We start from the raw sequence: 19,964 nt of genomic DNA on the forward strand, positions 1-19,964 counted from the left end.
GTCATTTCAGTTCATGTTTTATGTAAATAAGGAGAGCACATGTCAGTTTACCGAATCCCATTATCAGTCCTATGCAATCTACAGCATAAGCACTCCAGCTGATATGGCTTCCATAAGCATTGTGGGGATTTCACATTATTAGAGATTGCTATGCTTTTGAGTAAGATGACAAAGCAGTATAAAGTGTAATGACAAGAAGAGAAATGTTGCTACCCACCAGCCAATTCATTTTTAATGAAAAAGCCAAATGGCGATGAGTTGTGATTGGATGCCCTTTGCTTTATTGAATAAGCCCCCCTAGGGACACACAATAGAAGGAAGAACAGAAATCTTACTTTTTAGATTCCCCAGTCCCAGGGCCAGGCCGTCTTTCGTCCATTGCACGATTCCAGAGTAGTTCAGCACCACGCACGTCAAAACCACTTTTTGCCCCGCCACCACCGTCTGGTCGGCTGGCTCCTGGAGGAAACGAGACTGCACAGCTGTAATTAAAGAAGAAAAATGGAAGGGTCAATTATGCCGTTTTTTTCATTAAAACAGGCCGACATTGTAATGAATATTAATGATGAATTTTGATTAATAATAGAAGGATGTGAAATGTTCTATAATTCAGGAATGAGATGCCAGAAATCACAGCAAGGGAACCAGAGACTTCCAGCGCTATGAGGAACCAGCACAGAACCTCTCAATCTTATTCCATATACAGTAGTCACCTAAATCTATCTATCTATCTATCTATCTATCTATCTATCTATCTATCTATCTATCTATCTATCTATCTATCTATCTATCTATCTATCTATCTATCTATCTATCTATCTATCTATCTATCTATCTATCTATCTATCTATCTATCTATCTATCTATCTATCTATCTATCTATCTATCAATGCTCTTCAATCTCTTGGGAACTATATTGGTGAGATCTCTGTGCTGTGTTCCAGAGTCTGCACACAAGGTGTGCCCATTGTGATGGGTTCCTACCATCCTCGTGCTGATATCTCAAGTCTGTACACCTGCTGTGCCCATTATGAGGGGTCCCCACCATCCCTGTGCTGAGTTTTCTGGTGTGCACACCTGCTGTGCCTATTATGAGGGGTTCCCACCATCCCTGTGCTGAGTTCCCGGGTCTGTACACCTGCTGTGCCCATTATGAGGGGTTCCCACCATCCCTGTGCTGAGTTCCCGGGTATGTATACCTGCTGTGCCCATTATGAGGGGTTCCCACTATCTCTGTGCAGAGTTTCCTGGGTCTGTACACCTTCTGTGAGCATTATGAGGGGTTCCCACCATCCCTGTGCTGAGTTCCCGGGTATGTATACCTGCTGTGCCCATTATGAGGGGTTCCCACTATCTCTGTGCAGAGTTTCCTGGGTCTGTACACCTGCTGTGCCCATTATGAGGGGTTCCCACCATCCCTGTGCTGAGTTCCCGGGTCTGTACACCTGCTTTTCCCATTATGAGGGGTTCCCACCATCCCTGTGCTGAGTTCCCGGGTCTGTACACCTGCTTTTCCCATTATGAGGGGTTCCCACCATCCCTGTGCTGAGTTCCCGGGTCTGTACACCTGCTTTTCCCATTATGAGGGGTTCCCACCATCCCTGTGCTGAGTTCCCAGGTCTTTACACTTTCTGTGCCCATTATGAGGGGTTCCCACCATCCCTGTGCTGAGTTCCCGCGTCTGTATACCTGCTGTGATCATTATGAGGAGTTCCCACCATCCCCATTGAATATTTTTTTATTTATTTTATATTCTGGAGAATGTAACAGGTGGAGCTGGGTCACACCAAGGTGGGCAAGGCCATCCAAAACTCCCATGTGGACAGGAACAAAGCGCAGACTTCCGACCGGGAGATCCGGCTGTTGGTGTTTTAAAGAACATTAAGAAGCCAGGGGCTGACTCAGTCAACCAGGCCCCCTTACAATTAGGTCCCAGAGGGCGGGGTGAAACGCGTCAATGGTGTGGCCTATTGGAGGAGGATTGGGGGCTGAAGTTGATTTGACTTACTACATTATGGTGGCTGGCTGGGAGAGCAGCGCCTATTTCATTTACTGCAACCAGACCCCGTCTATTGCTATAATATGACTTTTGAGTGGACTGACCCTTTAGGTTAAAGTTACATATAAAGCTGAAGTGCAGGCTGAAAAACTTTCATTTAGGTCTATTCATTAACAGCCACACAGGATATAAATACACTTTGTGTGCACCAAATGTCTTTGCAAACCCAGATATCACCTTTTAAACACCAACACAGTGCTGTAAATAGCCTGTGCCGAGAGCAGAGCTGTGGGAGGGGCCAATCAGGCACCACCCCCTACAGAAAACTACAGGAGGGGGAGGAGACGAGACCAGTCACCCTGCACAAGGAGAGAGAGCAGAGCTGTGGGAGGGCCCAGCAGGCACCACCCCCTACAGAAAACTACAGGAGGGGGAGGAGACGAGACCAGTCACCCTGCACAAGGAGAGAGAGCAGAGCTGTGGGAGGGGCCCAGGAGGCACCACCCCCTACAGAAAACTACAGAAGGGGGAGGAGACGAGACCAGTCACCCTGCACAAGGTGAGAGATAGCAGAGCTGTGGGAGGGGCCCAGCAGGCTCCACCCCTTACAGAAAATTACAGCAGGGGCGGAGACAAGACCAGTCACCTTGCACAAGGTGAGAGATAGCAGAGCTGTGGGAGGGGCTCAGCAGGCTCCACCCCCTACAGAAAACTACAGAAGGGGGCGGAGACGAGACCAGTCATCCTGCACAAGGAGAGAGAGCAGAGCTGTGGGAGGGGCCCAGCAGGCACCACCCCCTACAGAAAACTACAGAAGGGGGCGGAGACGAGACCAGTCACCCTGCACAAGGAGAGGGAGCAGCAGTGAGTGGTCTTAATTACAGGAAGAAAATCTCACACTGGATTACTGCACAGATCTGGAAGAAATACACAAAGCACGCCGAGATTCCAGGAAGAACACACATGACGAATGGATTTAGATAATATTTACTAACCCCGGAGCTCAGCTTTAATTTAGGATTTAGATGAGGATTCGTTTTTGGGATGATACATTAGCATTAGGTTGTATTAGTCTAATGATTTTACTTTTTTTTTTTTTTTTTCGATCTGATAAGATCATCTTCCTTTATTACAAATATTATTGCCGTACCCAAAACGATCACGCCAATTTTACTTAGTTGAAAGCTAATGTACCGCGCCGTGGGGAAAAAGTGGCATGTTTCATATGATAAATAATAGACGATGCAGCCTGCAGAGCAAACCAAGCGCGGCGGCGGATATATAATCCATACCGTGACACGCAGCGCTCCGCCGTAAGTTTGGAATTAGGGGCACCCGAGGTCGCCGGTGAATTAAAGGTAAACCAAGTGTTGCAAAAATGATTGATCTTCTTATCACGTTTTAATAAGTTGTTAACGTTATTCTACGCTCCCCTACACAAACACAGTCACACATGAAATTAGCGCGCTCTCCAGAAGACCGCTAAATATAATGTGTCACGCCAATGTCCCTTTAAGACTCTATAGAGAATTGGAGATGTCCGGGGAGATGGTATTGAAAATTGAGCTGTTTGAGTTAACATGAGATTTCTAAACAGTCAGAAAATAATGAAAATGGACCGATACGGTATATATTTATATTTATTTACTTTTTTAATTCAGATTTTTTTCATATTTTTTTTTTATATATATGTGTGTGTATATATATATATATATACTCCAGGTCCCGATCTGGGATTACAAAACCAAGAGAAAGCTGTAAACACAGTTTTCTCCACTCACAATGCAGACCCCCTCCAGTCCCCAGGACTCGCTAGTGGCCTCAGCTTTCTCAGTCCTGCCAACTTGGGGAATTTAGAAAATGGGAATGTAGAAAATGGTGTCGCGCTAATCAGGATAAAACAAATAAAGCTATCAACATAAGTCCCTTGTGCAAATAAAGAGTCCAAATATATCCAAAAAAGGGGTGCAAATAGGAAAATCCGCCACGTGTCAAGCCGTCAGCCAATCCCTGACGACGTCACTGTATGACGAAACGTGGCGGGATTGGCTGACGGCTTGACGCACGCGCAGACTCAGCTTTCTCAGTCCTGCCAACTTGCTCAGTTGTCCCAACTCTTCCTCCAGTCATGCGGGTAAGGGAATCTCTCCAACATGGAGTCTTGTCTCGAAAGTGGTTCACCTCTCCTGGCTGGAGCACACACCCAGGGCCGCCATCAGGGGGGTACAGCCCATATACACATGTAGGGGGCCCAGGCATCCTGAGGGGCCCCAAACAGGGTTGGGTTGCTACCTGTCCTCGCAATACCATTTAATTGTAAGCTCCGCAGTTCCCTTGCAGGCTGGCACTACGTGGGGGGTCCTGCCACTCACTAGCCCTCACACACAGCTGTAGGCCCTGCCCTCCTCTGTTCTCCAGCTGTTCACTCTTGAACAGGAGGGGTGGCATTTACTAGAACCGTTTATTTTCCTGGGATGGAGAAGATGGGACTGGGGGAGGATGAGGACATGGGATGAAGGAGGAAATGGGACTGGAGGAGAAGGAGGACATGCGACTGGAGGAGGATGATGACATAGTAGGTTGGCCTTAGGGAATGTTGGCGGTCGGATCCATGGGAGGGGCTCAGGCTTAAAACTGTGTAAGGGGCCCCAAAATTTCTAATGGCTGCCCTGCACACACCTATCTCCAAACAAGGGGCCAGAGCTTATGACAAATATGCACGAAGTTGCACCTGTGCACTCACATGCCCTGCAGGTCTCTAGGACGACCTGGTCACAGGATCAAAGGCTTCATTCCAATCAAGACACTTTGAAGCCTTCAAGTTCCAGGCCCTGACCTGAGATAACAAATGTGCACTCCACATGGCCTGCAGATCTCTAGGAAGACACCTTCCAAAATCTTAAAAGCCTTCCCAGAAGAGTGCAGACTGTTATACTCACAAAGGGGAACCAACTCCATACTAATGACTATGCTTTTGGAAAGGGACGTCCAACAAGCTCATCTACACCCCTAGTCAGGTCAAGGGGTCAGCTGTCCATATGTAAGGAATTTGCATCAAAGAGGCCCACAATATTTGCCATCTTTTTTCTTCCGCGACACTGAAGAAAGCAATGCCTTGATAATGTTCATGAAAGCGTGCACAGAGGCTTTGGCATGATCAATAATAGAAAAAAATAAAAAGAGTACTGCGGATGAGGAGCCCTGTTCCCCAGATCTACCCTCTGTCTCCTCATTCCAGATAGCATGCTGAGACATCAAACTGAACCCTTGGCAGAGTCTAGCCCATGGGGAGTAATTGCCTTTAACTGTAGGTCTTAACAGGGTCGCCCCCCCCCCCCCCCCTCAGCCGGGAAACATTCAGGCCGATCGATAGCAGTCATGTTTCCAGAGAGCTGCAGTTTGATTCAGTCTCCGAGGTTAAAAAGGGAACGACTGCTCAGCTGCCTGGAGGCTAACACGTTATCGATTGGGCCATGTTCTACAATGGCCTCCCAGAGCCTTCTACTCCCGCTCAGATCATACCCAGCGGGGGCATTAGGGGAAGCAAAAACCCCCATCAGAGGGAACTTAGGGACACCAGAGGGGAAGATAGTTTCTGTTATTGTAGTATAAAAACAATTCAGAGGAACATTACGAACCTCTTGTAGAAGTATGGCCTCTTAGAGTTGCCCAAGATGATACATTGGGGCTTCAAGCTTAGTAGTACAAACCCGCATATGCAGACACTTAAGCGCTTGATTTATCAAGCTGCAATGGAACTTTCAGTAACTCTAGAAATCTGCCTGAAAACATATACAAAATATACAGCAACAGTATAATTTTTCTGAAAGTCTCCGCCTTTTACCATTAAAATGCCATCCTTGAACTCCACTCAGTGACTTTGCCTGGGCCAGTCTGCTGCAGACAGGAGGGAGTATTTTCCCAGTCTCTGTTGGAGATACAACAGCTTTCAGTTTAGCAGATTAACTGCAGTTCACAAATAGGACACTAGATGTCGCTAATGCTCAGAGATATGCTATGCATTTCTATGATGTGTTGTAATATCCTGTACACTGTACTGAACTTTTTGGTTATCTCTTCCTGTCTGTTGTTCTTATTACAATGAGGTGACATCTTTGCTTTCTGTGTTATGTTCCAATAAAAAAGCCAGTTCCTGTTACTCCACAATGTCTGATCTGAATGGACTCCGCTGCACCCAGTGATCGCACTCTGCAACAGTCTCCTCTCCCCCAGTGGTCACTGTAACGTTGTAGGAAGTCACACTGTGTAGCCCTTCTGGTAGTCACCAGGACAGGAAGTGAAGGATATCTCTTCAAAAGGGTTACAGACATGAAAGCGGAGAACTTCACCTATAAGTATGACTTTCACAAAGGGAACAGTCGATACCCATAATAAATTACAAAAGCTTCAGGGATAGACCGGTGGTGTAAGGCCAGATTTCCACCACCAAAAGACCAGTACAGACTTATGCTCATGCTCGTGCACATTGCACACGTGCTAATATTTATAAGCGAAGGACCAATGTCACTTTTGCACCACCAGTTCATCGCGCACATATTTGTGCGCGAACACGCGAATGCGCGAACGCGTACGCGCACATGTGCACGCGTCAATTAGCACTTGGCGCCCAGTGGCCTATTTAAACTGCTCTATCACTGTGAGCAGTTGCTGAATGATCTTCAGCTTGTTCCTGAGACCTGATCTGTTGGTTCTGCTCACCCGTGTATGACCAGGCTTGCCTCTGGACTTTGCCTCTGCCCGTGCTCCAGCTCTGTTGTCTACTACCCCGACCTTGGGCTTACTAAACGGACCTGATCTGCCTGCTTACCTTGTACCGCGCTGTCTGGCTGTTATCGACCTTGGCTTATCTTCTGGACTTGCTTGCTTCCCACACTCTGGTGCCAAGCTGCTACTGCACCCAGTTCCAAGGACTGCGACTACCAACTGTACCCACCTACAGAGTGAACATCACCAGATAGCCATTACGGCACACATGCCACTCCTTGCCTTAGCACTCTCTGTTCCTACTTTGAGGAGTGTTAGGCGGGAGGAGCAAGAAAGGCCTCCACAACATTCCAGTCTTCACCAGGTACTTGATAGGTGGCTTTGGCAAAATGTAGAGATAGATGGACGACATCGGTGCCTGACCTGCAGGGGGAGGACGGGGATGACATGTGGGAACTGCCATTCAGTATGTTGGTGTCGGCCAGGGATCAATATATCCAATTCAAAATATTACATAGGGCTTACTACACTCCGTCAAGGTTGTCCACAATATATGGTACGGGATCTGCAGAATTCTGGCGATGCACTGCATCTCCAGCAGACTTGTATCATGTGTTTTGGCACTGCCCGCAGATACAGAAATTTTGGAGGGAGGTTACCCAGGATCTCACAGCGCTACCCATCCCCTTGTCCATCTCAGTGTGTTTGTTGGACCTGGTGGAGGGAACAGAACCGCGTAGACATCAGAGAACTCTGTTGTCGGTCTCCCTCTTCTATGCTCGTAGGGCTATTCTCCTGTATTGGAAAAAGCCTGAGGCTCCTTCCCTGTCCTACTGGAAAGGTATAGTTAATAAAGCATTGCCATTATATAAAGCTACTTATTTAAGTAGGGGATGTCCCAGACTCCCCACAAGTTTGAGAGGATTTGGCAGGGTTGGATCTCAGCTGTGGAGACCCTTAATTAACTGAGTGAATATAAGCTTACATTCTCATGAGTGATTGTTCCATATTCTGATTCCCTGGTTATGAGGGGGTTCTTGTTGAACTTTGAGGGGCTCTTGACCACTGGCGGGCACGGGGTGGAGGGGAACTGTTTATATCTCCGAAGTCTATGCACATTATGGACTACTGCACTACCTTGGTATTGGGGGGAGCAGAGGGGTTGGGTTTTTTGTATTGTTGTTTTTTTGGAAAACTTAATAAATAAAAATTTTCAAAGAAATAAATGACAAAAGTGGTCCCCCTCTTATTGAATTACATAAATTACAGCTGTAAAAACACCCAACGCGTTTCGTCCGCCAGGCCTCAGTCATGAGACGAAACGCGTTGGCTGTTTTTACAGCTGTAATTTGTGTAATTCAATAAAAGGAAGACCGCTTTTTGAATTTATCCCAGGTGTCGGCTATTCCTCTTGTGGATTATGCATTGTAGAGGTGTAGAGGTATTGGAAACCTCACCGTCTGAGCACTGGGTTGGAGCAGTGGAATAAAAAAAATGGTAGCGCTGTTACACCTGTTTCCAAAAATTTTACTTCCTTTTCTCTGACTCCACCCCCCCCTTACTTTTAACAATATGTATATTTTTTACGTGTTTTACTTTGTCCTTTTGTAGGAGAGGATGGCGCATGCAGCGAGATCTTGCGCATGCACAAAAACACCACGGGATCTATGGGACCCCACCTAGCAGATTCACACATGCAAAGACACGCTGCATGGATCTGCCAGGTCCTATAGGTCCAGGCACAAGCAAAATTGCACTGTATATGTTATCATGTAAAACCCCCGCACAACCACAGAAAGCAACAGGTCTCTGCCAGTCTATGGGACCTGGCAGAGCCAAACGGCATCTCTGCGCATGTGTGGAGGGGTTCTTCGTATTCCAATCATGCTGTGAAGCTCTACCATAGACCTGGCAAAAACTTGTGGCATATCCAGGAGTAGACAAGATTGCACTATATATGTCACTGGGTGAAACTCCTCCATGTGCACAGAAAGGAGAAGGCCTGCCACACGGCATCTCTGGGCATGCGTGGGGGGTTCCTGCCATTCCACTCATGCGCAGACACCCCATGCAGTTCTACCAAGTCTCATAGACCTGGCAAGAACTCGTGGCATGTTCATGTGTAGGCAAAATTTGTCTGCATACAGTAAGCCATTGTGTGAAACCCCCGAACATGCACAGAAAGCAACAGGTCTCTACCAGTCTATGGGACCTGGCAGAGCCCAGAGCCACATGACATCTCTGCGCATGCGTGGGGAGGGTTGTCATTCCACTCATGCTTAGACACGTTGGGCAGCTCTACTAAGTTTCATAGACCTGGCAGGAACTTCCGACGTGTCTGCGTATGCGAAAGATATCAGGCCAAGTTGCAAGCACTGTAACAAAGAAGAACATTTGGCTGGAAGGAGGACATTGTTGGACTCCATGAACTAGAAAGTTGTATTTTTTTCTTTCAATGTGCAAGTACCAGGAAAAAAAAAATGTGCTGGGTAAGGCTGAAGGTCCTCTTTAATAAAAACACTTTTGGTTGCCTAACTGGATCATCCTAATTACCCCTCAAGATCCCTCTAATTTTACAAGTCCTATACATGCTTCATTCAACATTATCAAGCTTTGACGGCAGAGGAACCCCTGAAACATGTTGGATTATGATAATAAATACAGTATGTAGCGCACAGGCCCTAAGAATGGTCCCGTTATTTCCCTAATCTGGAGCTGGGACCCAAATGCCCTTGTTCTCAACTGCAGCTATGTGCCCCAGAGAGCCTTCTCCTCCAAAACAAAGACCCTGCTCTTCAAGTCCCCAGTCTATTTATACACACCTCAGCCCCCTACTGGCCATTCTTCCCACCAGGGATTGGCTGAAACTGCATGAATCTGTAGGCGATGGTCTGCCTTCTCCACCCACTAAATTCTGGACCTTCCGGAATCCAGGGGAAAGCAGCAGAGCCTGCCACCAGCAGAACCCATAACAGCCAAAAGCAATTGAACAATGCTCCTCACAATGCTCCTGTTCAACATTGAACAATGCTACAGGGGAGCCAAAAACTCAATTTACCTCAAAAGTAGTAACTCAGCTAAGAGGGTGCTACACTTAGATTGTCAAGTCAAACTGAGGTGGTTTGATATACCTTATGACATGTCAGTGTTCTGCCTTCTACGTTGGCAAAACGATCAGACAATTAGGCCAACGAGTGGGGGACCACATATACCATTCCGGGGGGGGGAAAATCCTCACCCCGGTTACCAGACACATAGGGCTACATCATAGCTTTGATAACTCAGTTGTTAAATTCAGGGTACTGGAAATCATTCCCCCTGATCCCAGAGGGGGCAACTGGGATCAGAAAATATTACAGTGTGAAACCCTCTGGATAGAAAGGCTAAACGCCACTATACCTCCGGGATTAAATGAAGCTCATTCTTATAAGGCATTTTTATAGGTCATGCATACTGAATTGTGTCTATTTCCTCCTTTTTGTATAGTTATTTTATTCTTTTTATTCATTTTCCTTTTCCTTCCTTCTTTCCCCCCCTCCCCCCTTTTTTCCTTTCTCTTTTCTCCCCGTCATTATTTGTCCTTACTTGTTGTTTGTCTATTGATCATGTCCTCCCCCTGTCCAACTTCACCAGCATATCCATGCGACATCTCCATCCATCAATTTATATCAGTCTCAGCCTCCTGGGGAGTTCAAATACCCCATGGACAAATGGGCTGTCGATATATAGTGGTGCACTATATATGTACTAATTAATTTTTTCTTTTTCTAGTATGATTATACATTTTGCAATCTGTTGATGTATATTCTATTTGTTGTGGTTTTTCCTATTAATGAAGTTTACCAATATTATTGATTTTTATTTCTCTGTAATTTTCCAGTTGTTTAAAAATTCCTCTTTTTTAGTAACAAATTTGCGTGTCCATGACACAATGTCCAGCGGCATACACTTTCCCCTCTGGTTTTCCTGTTTTTGTAGGTTCAAATACGGGCTATTTGATTGCTCTCCTTTGATGCGACTACTTTGGGCTCCCCCATTGGCGGGCACATGACATCAGGTACTGCCCCTCCCCCCTTTCGGGGGATTGGTGTTGGTATGTCGTTTGGCTTGCCCCTCCTTTACACGTTCGCGGTGGCCACTCCCATGGCTCCCGCGGACGTCTTTTGGATGTTGACCGGCCGTCGGCTGATGCGCATGCGCGAGGTGCGCGCGCATCCCTGACGTCAGCCCGGATGTTCGTCAGGACGCACGTCCTGTGCGTCACCCGGGTGGAGTTATCCGGACACATAAATAGCGGCAACTTGGCGTCCATCACCGCGATGTGCGGGGACTGGACGTGATCTTTATTTTGCTATCAGGTAATGCTGGTGCTTTGTGCTCTTATTATTTTATTCCTTTATCGGTAACATCTATATCGAGGGGTAAGCCCAACCTAATGGCTTAGATCCTCGTTAAGGATGATTAGTTTGATCTCTAGATAATATGATACATGTATCTGCCTAAATATCCCATATTGCTCCTCCTGGTTGATACACACTATATATATACTATCTTATATTTGTTTCTTCTAGGAAACATTGTTGGGGATCTTTTATTTGATCCATTTTCTCCTTCTACCCAGTCCCCGCCCATATCCATGGTCGGGCTTTACTGAGGTAAGAACCCCCTTTTGGAACCACCATAGCTCTACGAGCTACGGCCTAAGCTGTAAACTTTAGGTGCCCTTCCTGTCTCCCCTTTCCAGGTGAGACATTGGATGGCTATACATGAAATTAAAAGCACATTTTTTATTTTTTATTTTTCAACTTTTAGATCATACTTTTCTTCAGTTGCACTTTTGCGCCCTATCTGTGGTCGGTCTCCTGTGTCCGCCCCCGGGGGGTTTCCCTCTGGCCTTGTGGTCGTACTTCCTACTACAGCGTGCTCTATTGCATGCCGAACAGGTAGGATAGTGTATATTACTTTCGCTACCTCTGTGTCATGGACATTACATAATTTTTTGTTTACTATAGTTATTATTTTGAATAAGCTGTGACATTATATCATTAATTATATAAGCTATTATAAATATGTATACCATGATTTTGTACTAATTTCATTTTTCTTTTCTTTATCATCTTAGCTTATTATTACATTTCTTTCATGACAAATATATTTATGTGATACCCTCAAAGATACCCCTGAAGAAGCGGCGGTAGTGCTGCGAAACATGTTGGGTTAATTGTTGTAGGCTACCACGCCTCCTGCACAAAGACCATCCATTGTGGATGCAACTGGGTATAAAAGTATATACATCATCTACCCTTGTGTTAGGAGAATATATGTATGACTATATTTGTATGAAATTATATGGCTGTTTATTGTCGGTGTGATATAATTTAATTTTGTACAATACACTGTGATTTCTTTAATCACAGTATATTTTTTATTGTTGTTCACAATAAAGTTATATTTTTGCCTTTTTTACTCTAATATATGTTCTGTATATTTTCTTTTTATATCTGGTACACCACATAATATCTAAGCACCCTATTGTAAAGTCCCCCTTTGTGGCACCCAGCTATACTCCCCAGTATAACTCCTCACATTAAAACTGAGGTGGTTAATTCTGAATCGAAATTCAGATGCATTTTTCAGTATTCTGAAATCTGAATGTATCCGAATTTCCGAATCGTAATAGTAACCGATCCTTCGAAATAACGAAACAAAATTCACCCGAAATAACGGAATTTGAATTCGGAAACAAATATGAAATGTAAACATATTGCAATTCTAAGATGTGAAAAATTCGGCAGCCGCATTCACATAAAAAAAATAAAAAAATAGAATTCGGATGCTGATTCGAATGCAATTAGGTCTAATTCTGAAAATTCAAAACACATTTTGAAACGTATAAACTAAATGAAATAATTAATGAAACAAAACAAATTTTTTTTAATTCTGCACGAGTCTACTTAGGCCCCTTTCTCACTTGTATGACCTGAAAGTCACGTGACTTTGCAGCGACTTGAAGCTTGCGTACTCTTGAGGTCTGTGGACCTCAAGTCGCATCTAAGTTGGACCAAAGTAGTGCAGGGACTCCTTTAAAATCGAAGTCGCACAGATATGAAGGGTACTCATTGGAAATCACGGTATTTGACTTGTCTTGCGACTTTGCGGTCCCAAGTCGCAGGACAAGTCGCACACGTGTGAAAAGGGCCTTAGGCTGTCTTGACTCATTCACTTAGAGTGACGGAACGCTATGAAGTCCCATCTAGGGTGTCTTCAACGCTGGGACTTGTAGTCGCACTCCAACAGGCAAGCCGAGAGCCGCCAAACTGACGGCGTGGCTTTGTCGCAGATACGTGTGCCTGCTCCACTTGCCCAGCGAATGCCTTGATGGCTCCTGGCAGAGGCGGCTGAGCCGATGCGTTTTCTGACAAGCTGCCAGACTTGTAAATGTACAGAATGCACAGCAAAGCAAAGCCGTATAAGGCTTACAAATCCCTGTCAGCTGGCGGAGATATATTACAACACATCGCCCACGTGAAGTCCCCCCCTCTTTGTGCGGTTCCATTGTTTGGCACCTCCGAATTCCTTATTAGCATTTTTAAATAGACAGAGGTGCCAGTTTTCAGGTCCGTTGTTTTCGGGCCCGGGTCCCAGGAGGCCGACAGGCAGCGCAGGTTTGGGAAGAGAGCCTAATACCTGCATATGCTGGAAGCCGCGCATCGCATCAGACAATAGAGCCGGAGAGATTAACGCAGCAGCCAAATCAGCTTCTCGTCACAGAAGCTGACAATCTAATTACAGGTCTTTCATACGTGCTTATAGGGGAAAGGTTGACAGAGGAAGCAGAAAAAAGCGAGCAAAGCTTAGAGGGAACCTACAGTCTATTTATTCAATTTATGCATTGCTTTACATATTGTACATTTACGGGATATACTGTATATACTGTATACTAGAGATCGACCGATATCGTTTTTTTATTGCCAATACCGATATTTTGGTCATCGCATCTCGGTATCGGTCGATATTGGCCGATTTTTCGTACATTAAAATATTTTTTTTTTTTTTTTTTTTTGACAGGTACTGTAGTGGAGGGATCTGGGGGTCTAAAAGACCCCAAAACCTTCCTCTGCACTTAAAAGCATTCAAAACGCCAAGTTTGGCTGTTTTGAATGCTTTAATGTTTTTGAATTTGGTGCCGAATTCCCGGAAGTGATGTCATCATGACATCACTTCTGGGTTTTTACGCGGAGACCCAATCAGAGCCGAATGCGGCTTTGATCAGGTCTTCTCTTCGCCGACCGAGCAGGCTGGTTGCACGGGTCTCCTGGTGACACGGGGGACCCGGGCAAGCCGTGGAAGGCGGCGGGGGGGCGTCCCCTCCCGCTCCTTGTAATGACAGCCGAGCGTAACCTGTAATGTAACCCAACACTAACCCTCCCTGTAACTCCAACACTAACCCTCCCTGTAACCCAACACTAACCCTCCCTGTAACCCAACACTAACCCTCCCTGTAACTCCAACACTAACCCTCCCTGTAACTCCAACACTAACCCTCCCTGTAACCCAACACTAACCCTCCCTGTAACCCAACACTAACCCTCCCTGTAACTCCAACACTAACCCTCCCTGTAACCCAACACTAACCCTCCCTGTAACTCCAACACTAACCCTCCCTGTAACCCAACACTAACCCTCCCTGTAACTCCAACACTAACCCTCCCTGTAACCCAACACTAACCCTCCCTGTAACTCCAACACTAACCCTCCCTGTAACCCAACATTAACCCTCCCTGTAACACTAACCTGCTATGTAACTCCTAACACAAACCCTCGCTCTAACCCAGGGGTGTCCAAACTATGGCCCTCGCGCTGTTCAGGAACTACAATTCCCACGAGGCATTGCAAATCTTTGACATTCACAGACATAACTAGGCATGATGGGGATTGTAGTTCCTGAACAGTTTGGACATAGCTGCTCTAACCCTAACACTACCCTTCCATGTAACCCTAACAGGAACCCTCCCTGTAACCCTAACACTCACCTTCCCTGTAACCCTAGGCTTAACCTTCCCTGTAACACTAACACTAACCCTCCCTGTAACCCAACACTAACCCTCCCTGTAACCCAACACTAACCCTCCCTGTAACTCCAACGCTAGCCAACCCTGTAACCCCAACACTAACACTCCCTGTAACCCAACACTAACCCTCCCTGTAACTCCAACGCTAGCCCTCCCTGTAACCCCAACACTAACCCTCCCTGTAACCCTAACACTAACCTCCTATGTAACTCCTAACACAAACCCTCGCTCTAACCCAGGGGTGTCCAAACTATGGCCCTCGCGCTGTTCAGGAACTACAATTCCCATGAGGCATTGCAAATCTTTGACATTCACAGACATAACTAGGCATGATGGGGATTGTAGTTCCTGAACAGCTGGAACACAGTTTGGACATAGCTGCTCTAACCCTAACACTACCCTTCCATGTAACCCTAACAGGAACCCTCCCTGTAACCCTAACACTCGCCTTCCCTGTAACCCTAGGCTTAACCTTCCCTGTAACACTAACACTAACCTCCCATTTAATCCCAACACTAACCCTCCCTGTAACCCAACACTAACCTTCCCTGTAACCCCAAACACTAACCTTCCCTGTAACCCTAATAGTAACCCTCCCTGTAACCGTATCACTAACTTCCCTGTAACCCCAACACTAACCCCCCCTGTAACCCTAACACTAACCCTCCCTGTAACCCCACAACAAACCCTCCCTGTAACCCTAACACGTGCCTTCCCTGTAACCCTAAGCTTAACCTTCTCTGTAACATTAACCTCCCATGTAACCCCAACATTAACCATCCCTGTAACCCTAACACCCATCTTCCCTGTAACCCCAATACTAACTCTCCCTGTAACCCCAACACTAACCCTCCCTGTAACCCTAACACCCATCTTCCCTGTAACCCCAATACTAACTCTCCCTGTAACCCTAACACCCATCTTCCCTGTAACCCTAATACTAACTCTCCCTGTAACCGTAACACTAACCTCCCTGCAACCCTCACACCAACCCTCCCTATAACCCCAACACCAACCCTTCCCTATAACCTTAATACTAATCTTCTCTATAACGCTCAAACCAGCCCTCCCTGTGACCCAACAATAAACCTTCCTGAAACCCCAACTCCAGCCTTCCCTGTAATCCCAACTTTGAATTTCCCTGTAACCCTAACACTAACCTCCCATGTAACCCTAACAATAAACCTGCCTGTAAACCCAACATTAGCCTTCCCTGTAACCCTAACACTAATCCTTTCCATAACCCTCAAACTAACCCTCCCTGTAACCCTAACATGAACCCTCCCTGTAACCCCAACACTAAACCTCCCTGTATTCCTAACAAGAACCCTCCCTGTAACCCCAACACTAACACTCCCATGTAACCCCCTGTAACCCTAACACTAATCCTATCTATAACCCTCAAACTAACCCTCCTTGTGACCTCAGCACTAACTCACCTCGAAAAACTAACTTTGTCTGTAACCATATCATTACCCTTATATGCAATCCATTCACTAACCCTTTATGGAACCCTAACACTAACCCTCATGACAGGTTTCCTTTAAGCAAGGATTCTAGGGATATGCCCTGCTATACAAACGACCACTAGAGGGAGCCTTTACAAATCAGTGTACGAAACACAATAATGGAAATACGGAAAACATCAAAAATGTCACATGGTACCAGTTGCAATAATCAGTCATAATGTACACTTATAGATAGAACTATTTTCTTGGCCAACATCAGATATCAGGCCCTTGGTTTCCAAATGATAACACATAAGATCCCCCCACCCCCCACCTTAACGCACATGCTATGACTCCATCTGGCTATAAGCCGTAGCCAGTATTTTATCTCTGCTCTTAGTCCAAGCTCTACAAGATGCTTATGTCATTTGTCAGCTCTCCAAGGCTACTAGTTAAGCCTAAGAGATATTTTTTTTAATTTACAGATCCCGAAAAGTTTAATTTACTAAAAGCATTCTTTAAGTGCACCCCGTGCTCCGATTCCTTACCTATCTCAGTCAATTAAATTAATTGTAGAAAAGAAAAATCACTACGACAGAAAATGCTGCGGAAGCAAAGCCCTGGCATGCTGGCTTGGCGGTGTAACTCTTTACGGTTTCTGGATCCAGTGCCGGGAAAAAAATCACTGCATACTATTCAAACACGCACAAGGGTAACTTAAAGTGAGCCTGTCAAGATACCTTCACTGGGGCTTCCATTGCTGACTCATTTTTTAAGGTGCAGCTTTCGGGACTTGCCTTTTTTATCTTGGTTTACGATCTAAAAGTCATGGACCAGCAACAAGCATGCAGACAGTGAGGTTTAAAAACCTATTAAATGTTGTTCTTGACCAACAACCCATTTGGTAGCAAAGATGGGGATCAAGCTGACCCTGGGACCATTGAAAAAAAGTCAACAGTGGCGTATTTCTGCCTTGACAAGCTGACTTTAAAGGGTCAATCCTACAATTTATTTTCATGTTTCAGTTTTGGGTGAATGATCTCAGGTCAAAGTGTATCTAGCCAAAACTTTTCTTTTTCCGGTTTCACATAAAGTAGGGACTGGTTTGAATTTTGACAACTACAGATCACATGACCATAAGCTGCATGAAATTTAAAGCGGACGCACAATCAGTGGTGTATTTTGGTTTTGTGCTGCCCTAGGCAAGACTAAAATTGGGAGCCCCCCCTCCTATGTAACTTTGCCCCACTCCTTTTTTAACAGATATGACTCCCTCCAAAATTGAAGGACTACAAGTCCCAGCATGAACCCCTGAGATGTCACGAGAGGGGGTGGATGAGGGAGAGAGAGAGGGGGTGAGGGAGGGAGGGAGGGAGAGAGAGAGGGGGGATGAAAAAGAGAGGAGGTTCGAGAGAGAGGGGGATGAGAGAGAGAGGGGGGATGAGAGAGAGAGAGGGGGGGATGAAAGAGAGAGGGGGGGGTGAGAGAGAGGGGGGGAGAGAGTGGGGGGATGAGAGAGAGAGCGAGAGGGGGGATGAGAGAGAGAGCAAGAGGGGGGATGAGAGAGAGAGCAAGAGGGGGGATGAGAGAGAGAGTGAGAGAGAGGGGGGAATAGAGAGCGAGAGGGAGGATGAGAGAGGGGGGTGAGAGAAAGAAGAGAGAGAGGGAGGGGGAGAGAGAGAGAGAGAGAGGGGGGAGATGAGAAAGGTCGATGAGAGAGAGAGAGAGAGGGGGGGATAAGAGAGAAAGAGAGAGGTGAGAGAGAGGGAGAGAGAGAGGAGGGGTGAGAGAGAGAGGGAGGGGGGAGAGAGAGGGGGTGGGTGGGTGAGAGGGGGTGAGTGAGAGAGAGAGAGAGAGAGAGTGGGGTGAGAGAGGTGGCTCTAGCAACCAGTGGCCAATAGAGTCTCAGGTGGAGGGAGGGGCGGATTTTTTGCTGCCCCCCAGCAAAGTGCCGCCCTAGGCCTGGGCCTTGTTGGCCTAGGCCAAAATACAGCACTGCGCACAATATAGCCTAGTGTCCAACCCTAACTGGACAGTCCCCTTGGATGGTCCCATTGATTACATGCTCTGAATACGATTGTTATACCTCTCATAGAAGGCCAATTTTTCAACTCTGCCCTACAACACATCGTTGGTGACCTCACACACGATGAACCTAAATAGACATATGATGTTCTAAAGACTGGTGAGAAATACTGTATGGTGGTGCTTCCATCACAGTGCCTTTTTGTGTGAGATTTCTGAAATACCATAAAGCCAGTATTCCTGGGATAACACAATACACCATCTATACCAGGGATCCTCAAACTACGGCCCTCCAGCTGTTGCGGAACTACACATCCCATGAGGCATTGAAAAACTCTGACATTCACAGACATAACTAAGCATGATGGGAATTGTAGTTCCTGAACAACTGGAGGGCCATGGTTTGAAGATCCCTGATCTATACCCCCTATCTTACTGTACAGGAAAACTTTAAAATATAGAGTGTAAACAATTGGCCAAGTTCTGGATCTGGGGAGGAAAATAACATATCACCATAGAATTATCTAATAGGCCAAACCATGCTTAGTCATCTATGCTCTCTAGGAATGTTCTAAAAAAGCCACCATTAAATGGTATGATCAGCCAAACCATTGTACAATCAATCGTTCACCAGGCTATGGTGAAGAATGTTCTTAAAAGGCCACCATAGAACAGTATCATTGGCTTAATCATTGCTTAGTCAGCCATGTAGTGGATATTGTGAAGAGTTACTTTAAAAGCCACCGTAGAACAGTGGTATTGACTGAACCATTGAGTATTCAGCTATGCTGTGGAACTGGGGAAGAATGTCCTTAGAAGGCCACCATGGAAAAATGTAATTGGCCAATTACAATGAGTAATTGGCTGTGCTCTGGACCTGGCAAAGAATGTCCTTAAAAGGCCATGGTAGAACAGTATCTGTGGCCACACCATTGCTTAGTCAGTGATGCTCTACACTTGGTGAAGAATGGCCTCAAAAGACAAATGTAGAACAGTATTATTTGTTCAAATCATTGCTTTATTAGCCATGCTCTGGAGCGAGTTTAGAATGTCTTTAAAAGGCCATCATAGAATGATATCATAACGTGATAACCAACAGCCAGTCATGCTCTGTACCTGGTGAAGAATGAGCTTAAAAGGCCACAATAGAACAGTACAATGGGCCAAATCACTGCAATATTGTCCTTGCTCTGGAGCTGGTTAAGGTTGTCTTTAAAAGACCATTGCAGAATAGTATAATACTGTATTTTCCGGCGTATAGGACAAGTGGGCGTATAAGACGACCTCCCTAATTTTCAAGTTAAAACATAGGTTTTGGGCTATACTCGCTGTATAAGACTACCCCCCTTCCGAAGCAAGGCAACACCATTGAAAAACATCAGATTTCTCATAGATCTCCAAGGTATCCTAGTACTGTAATACATGTAATCTCTCATAATATCTCCAAGGTACCCTAAGTATTACCAGTAGATGTAATCTCAAGACGCTGGCTGTGTGGGAATCCTGTACCGGAATACCGTACGTACCGTAGCTTCGGCTACATACAGTATACCGCGCTGAGCCAATCAGGGAGAGCGATGTATTCTATTATTGAATGCAAAGCCGGCTCGGATTGGCAGAGTCAGAGAGGCGGGCTAATGTTACTCCGCCAATCCGAGCAGGGTTTGCATTCAATAATAGAATACATCGCTCACT

The 19,964-nt window shown here is 45.8% G+C and overlaps 1 protein-coding gene across 2 annotated transcripts in view; it reads right to left on the minus strand.

Annotated features, from left to right (window-relative positions):
- KIRREL1 (kirre like nephrin family adhesion molecule 1) overlaps positions 1-19,964 on the minus strand; it is a 305,915-nt gene that overhangs the window by 77,869 nt on the left and 208,082 nt on the right. For both annotated transcript variants that reach the window (XM_082275251.1, XM_082275250.1), the window contains exon 2: positions 336-482. In XM_082275251.1, the coding sequence (XP_082131377.1) occupies positions 336-482 (147 nt within the window). The remainder of the gene's footprint in view (positions 1-335; positions 483-19,964) is intronic.

The sequence above is a fragment of the Pelophylax lessonae genome (assembly GCF_965119305.1).
Source record: "Pelophylax lessonae genome assembly, chromosome: 13".
Taxonomy (NCBI): Eukaryota; Metazoa; Chordata; class Amphibia; order Anura; family Ranidae; genus Pelophylax; species Pelophylax lessonae.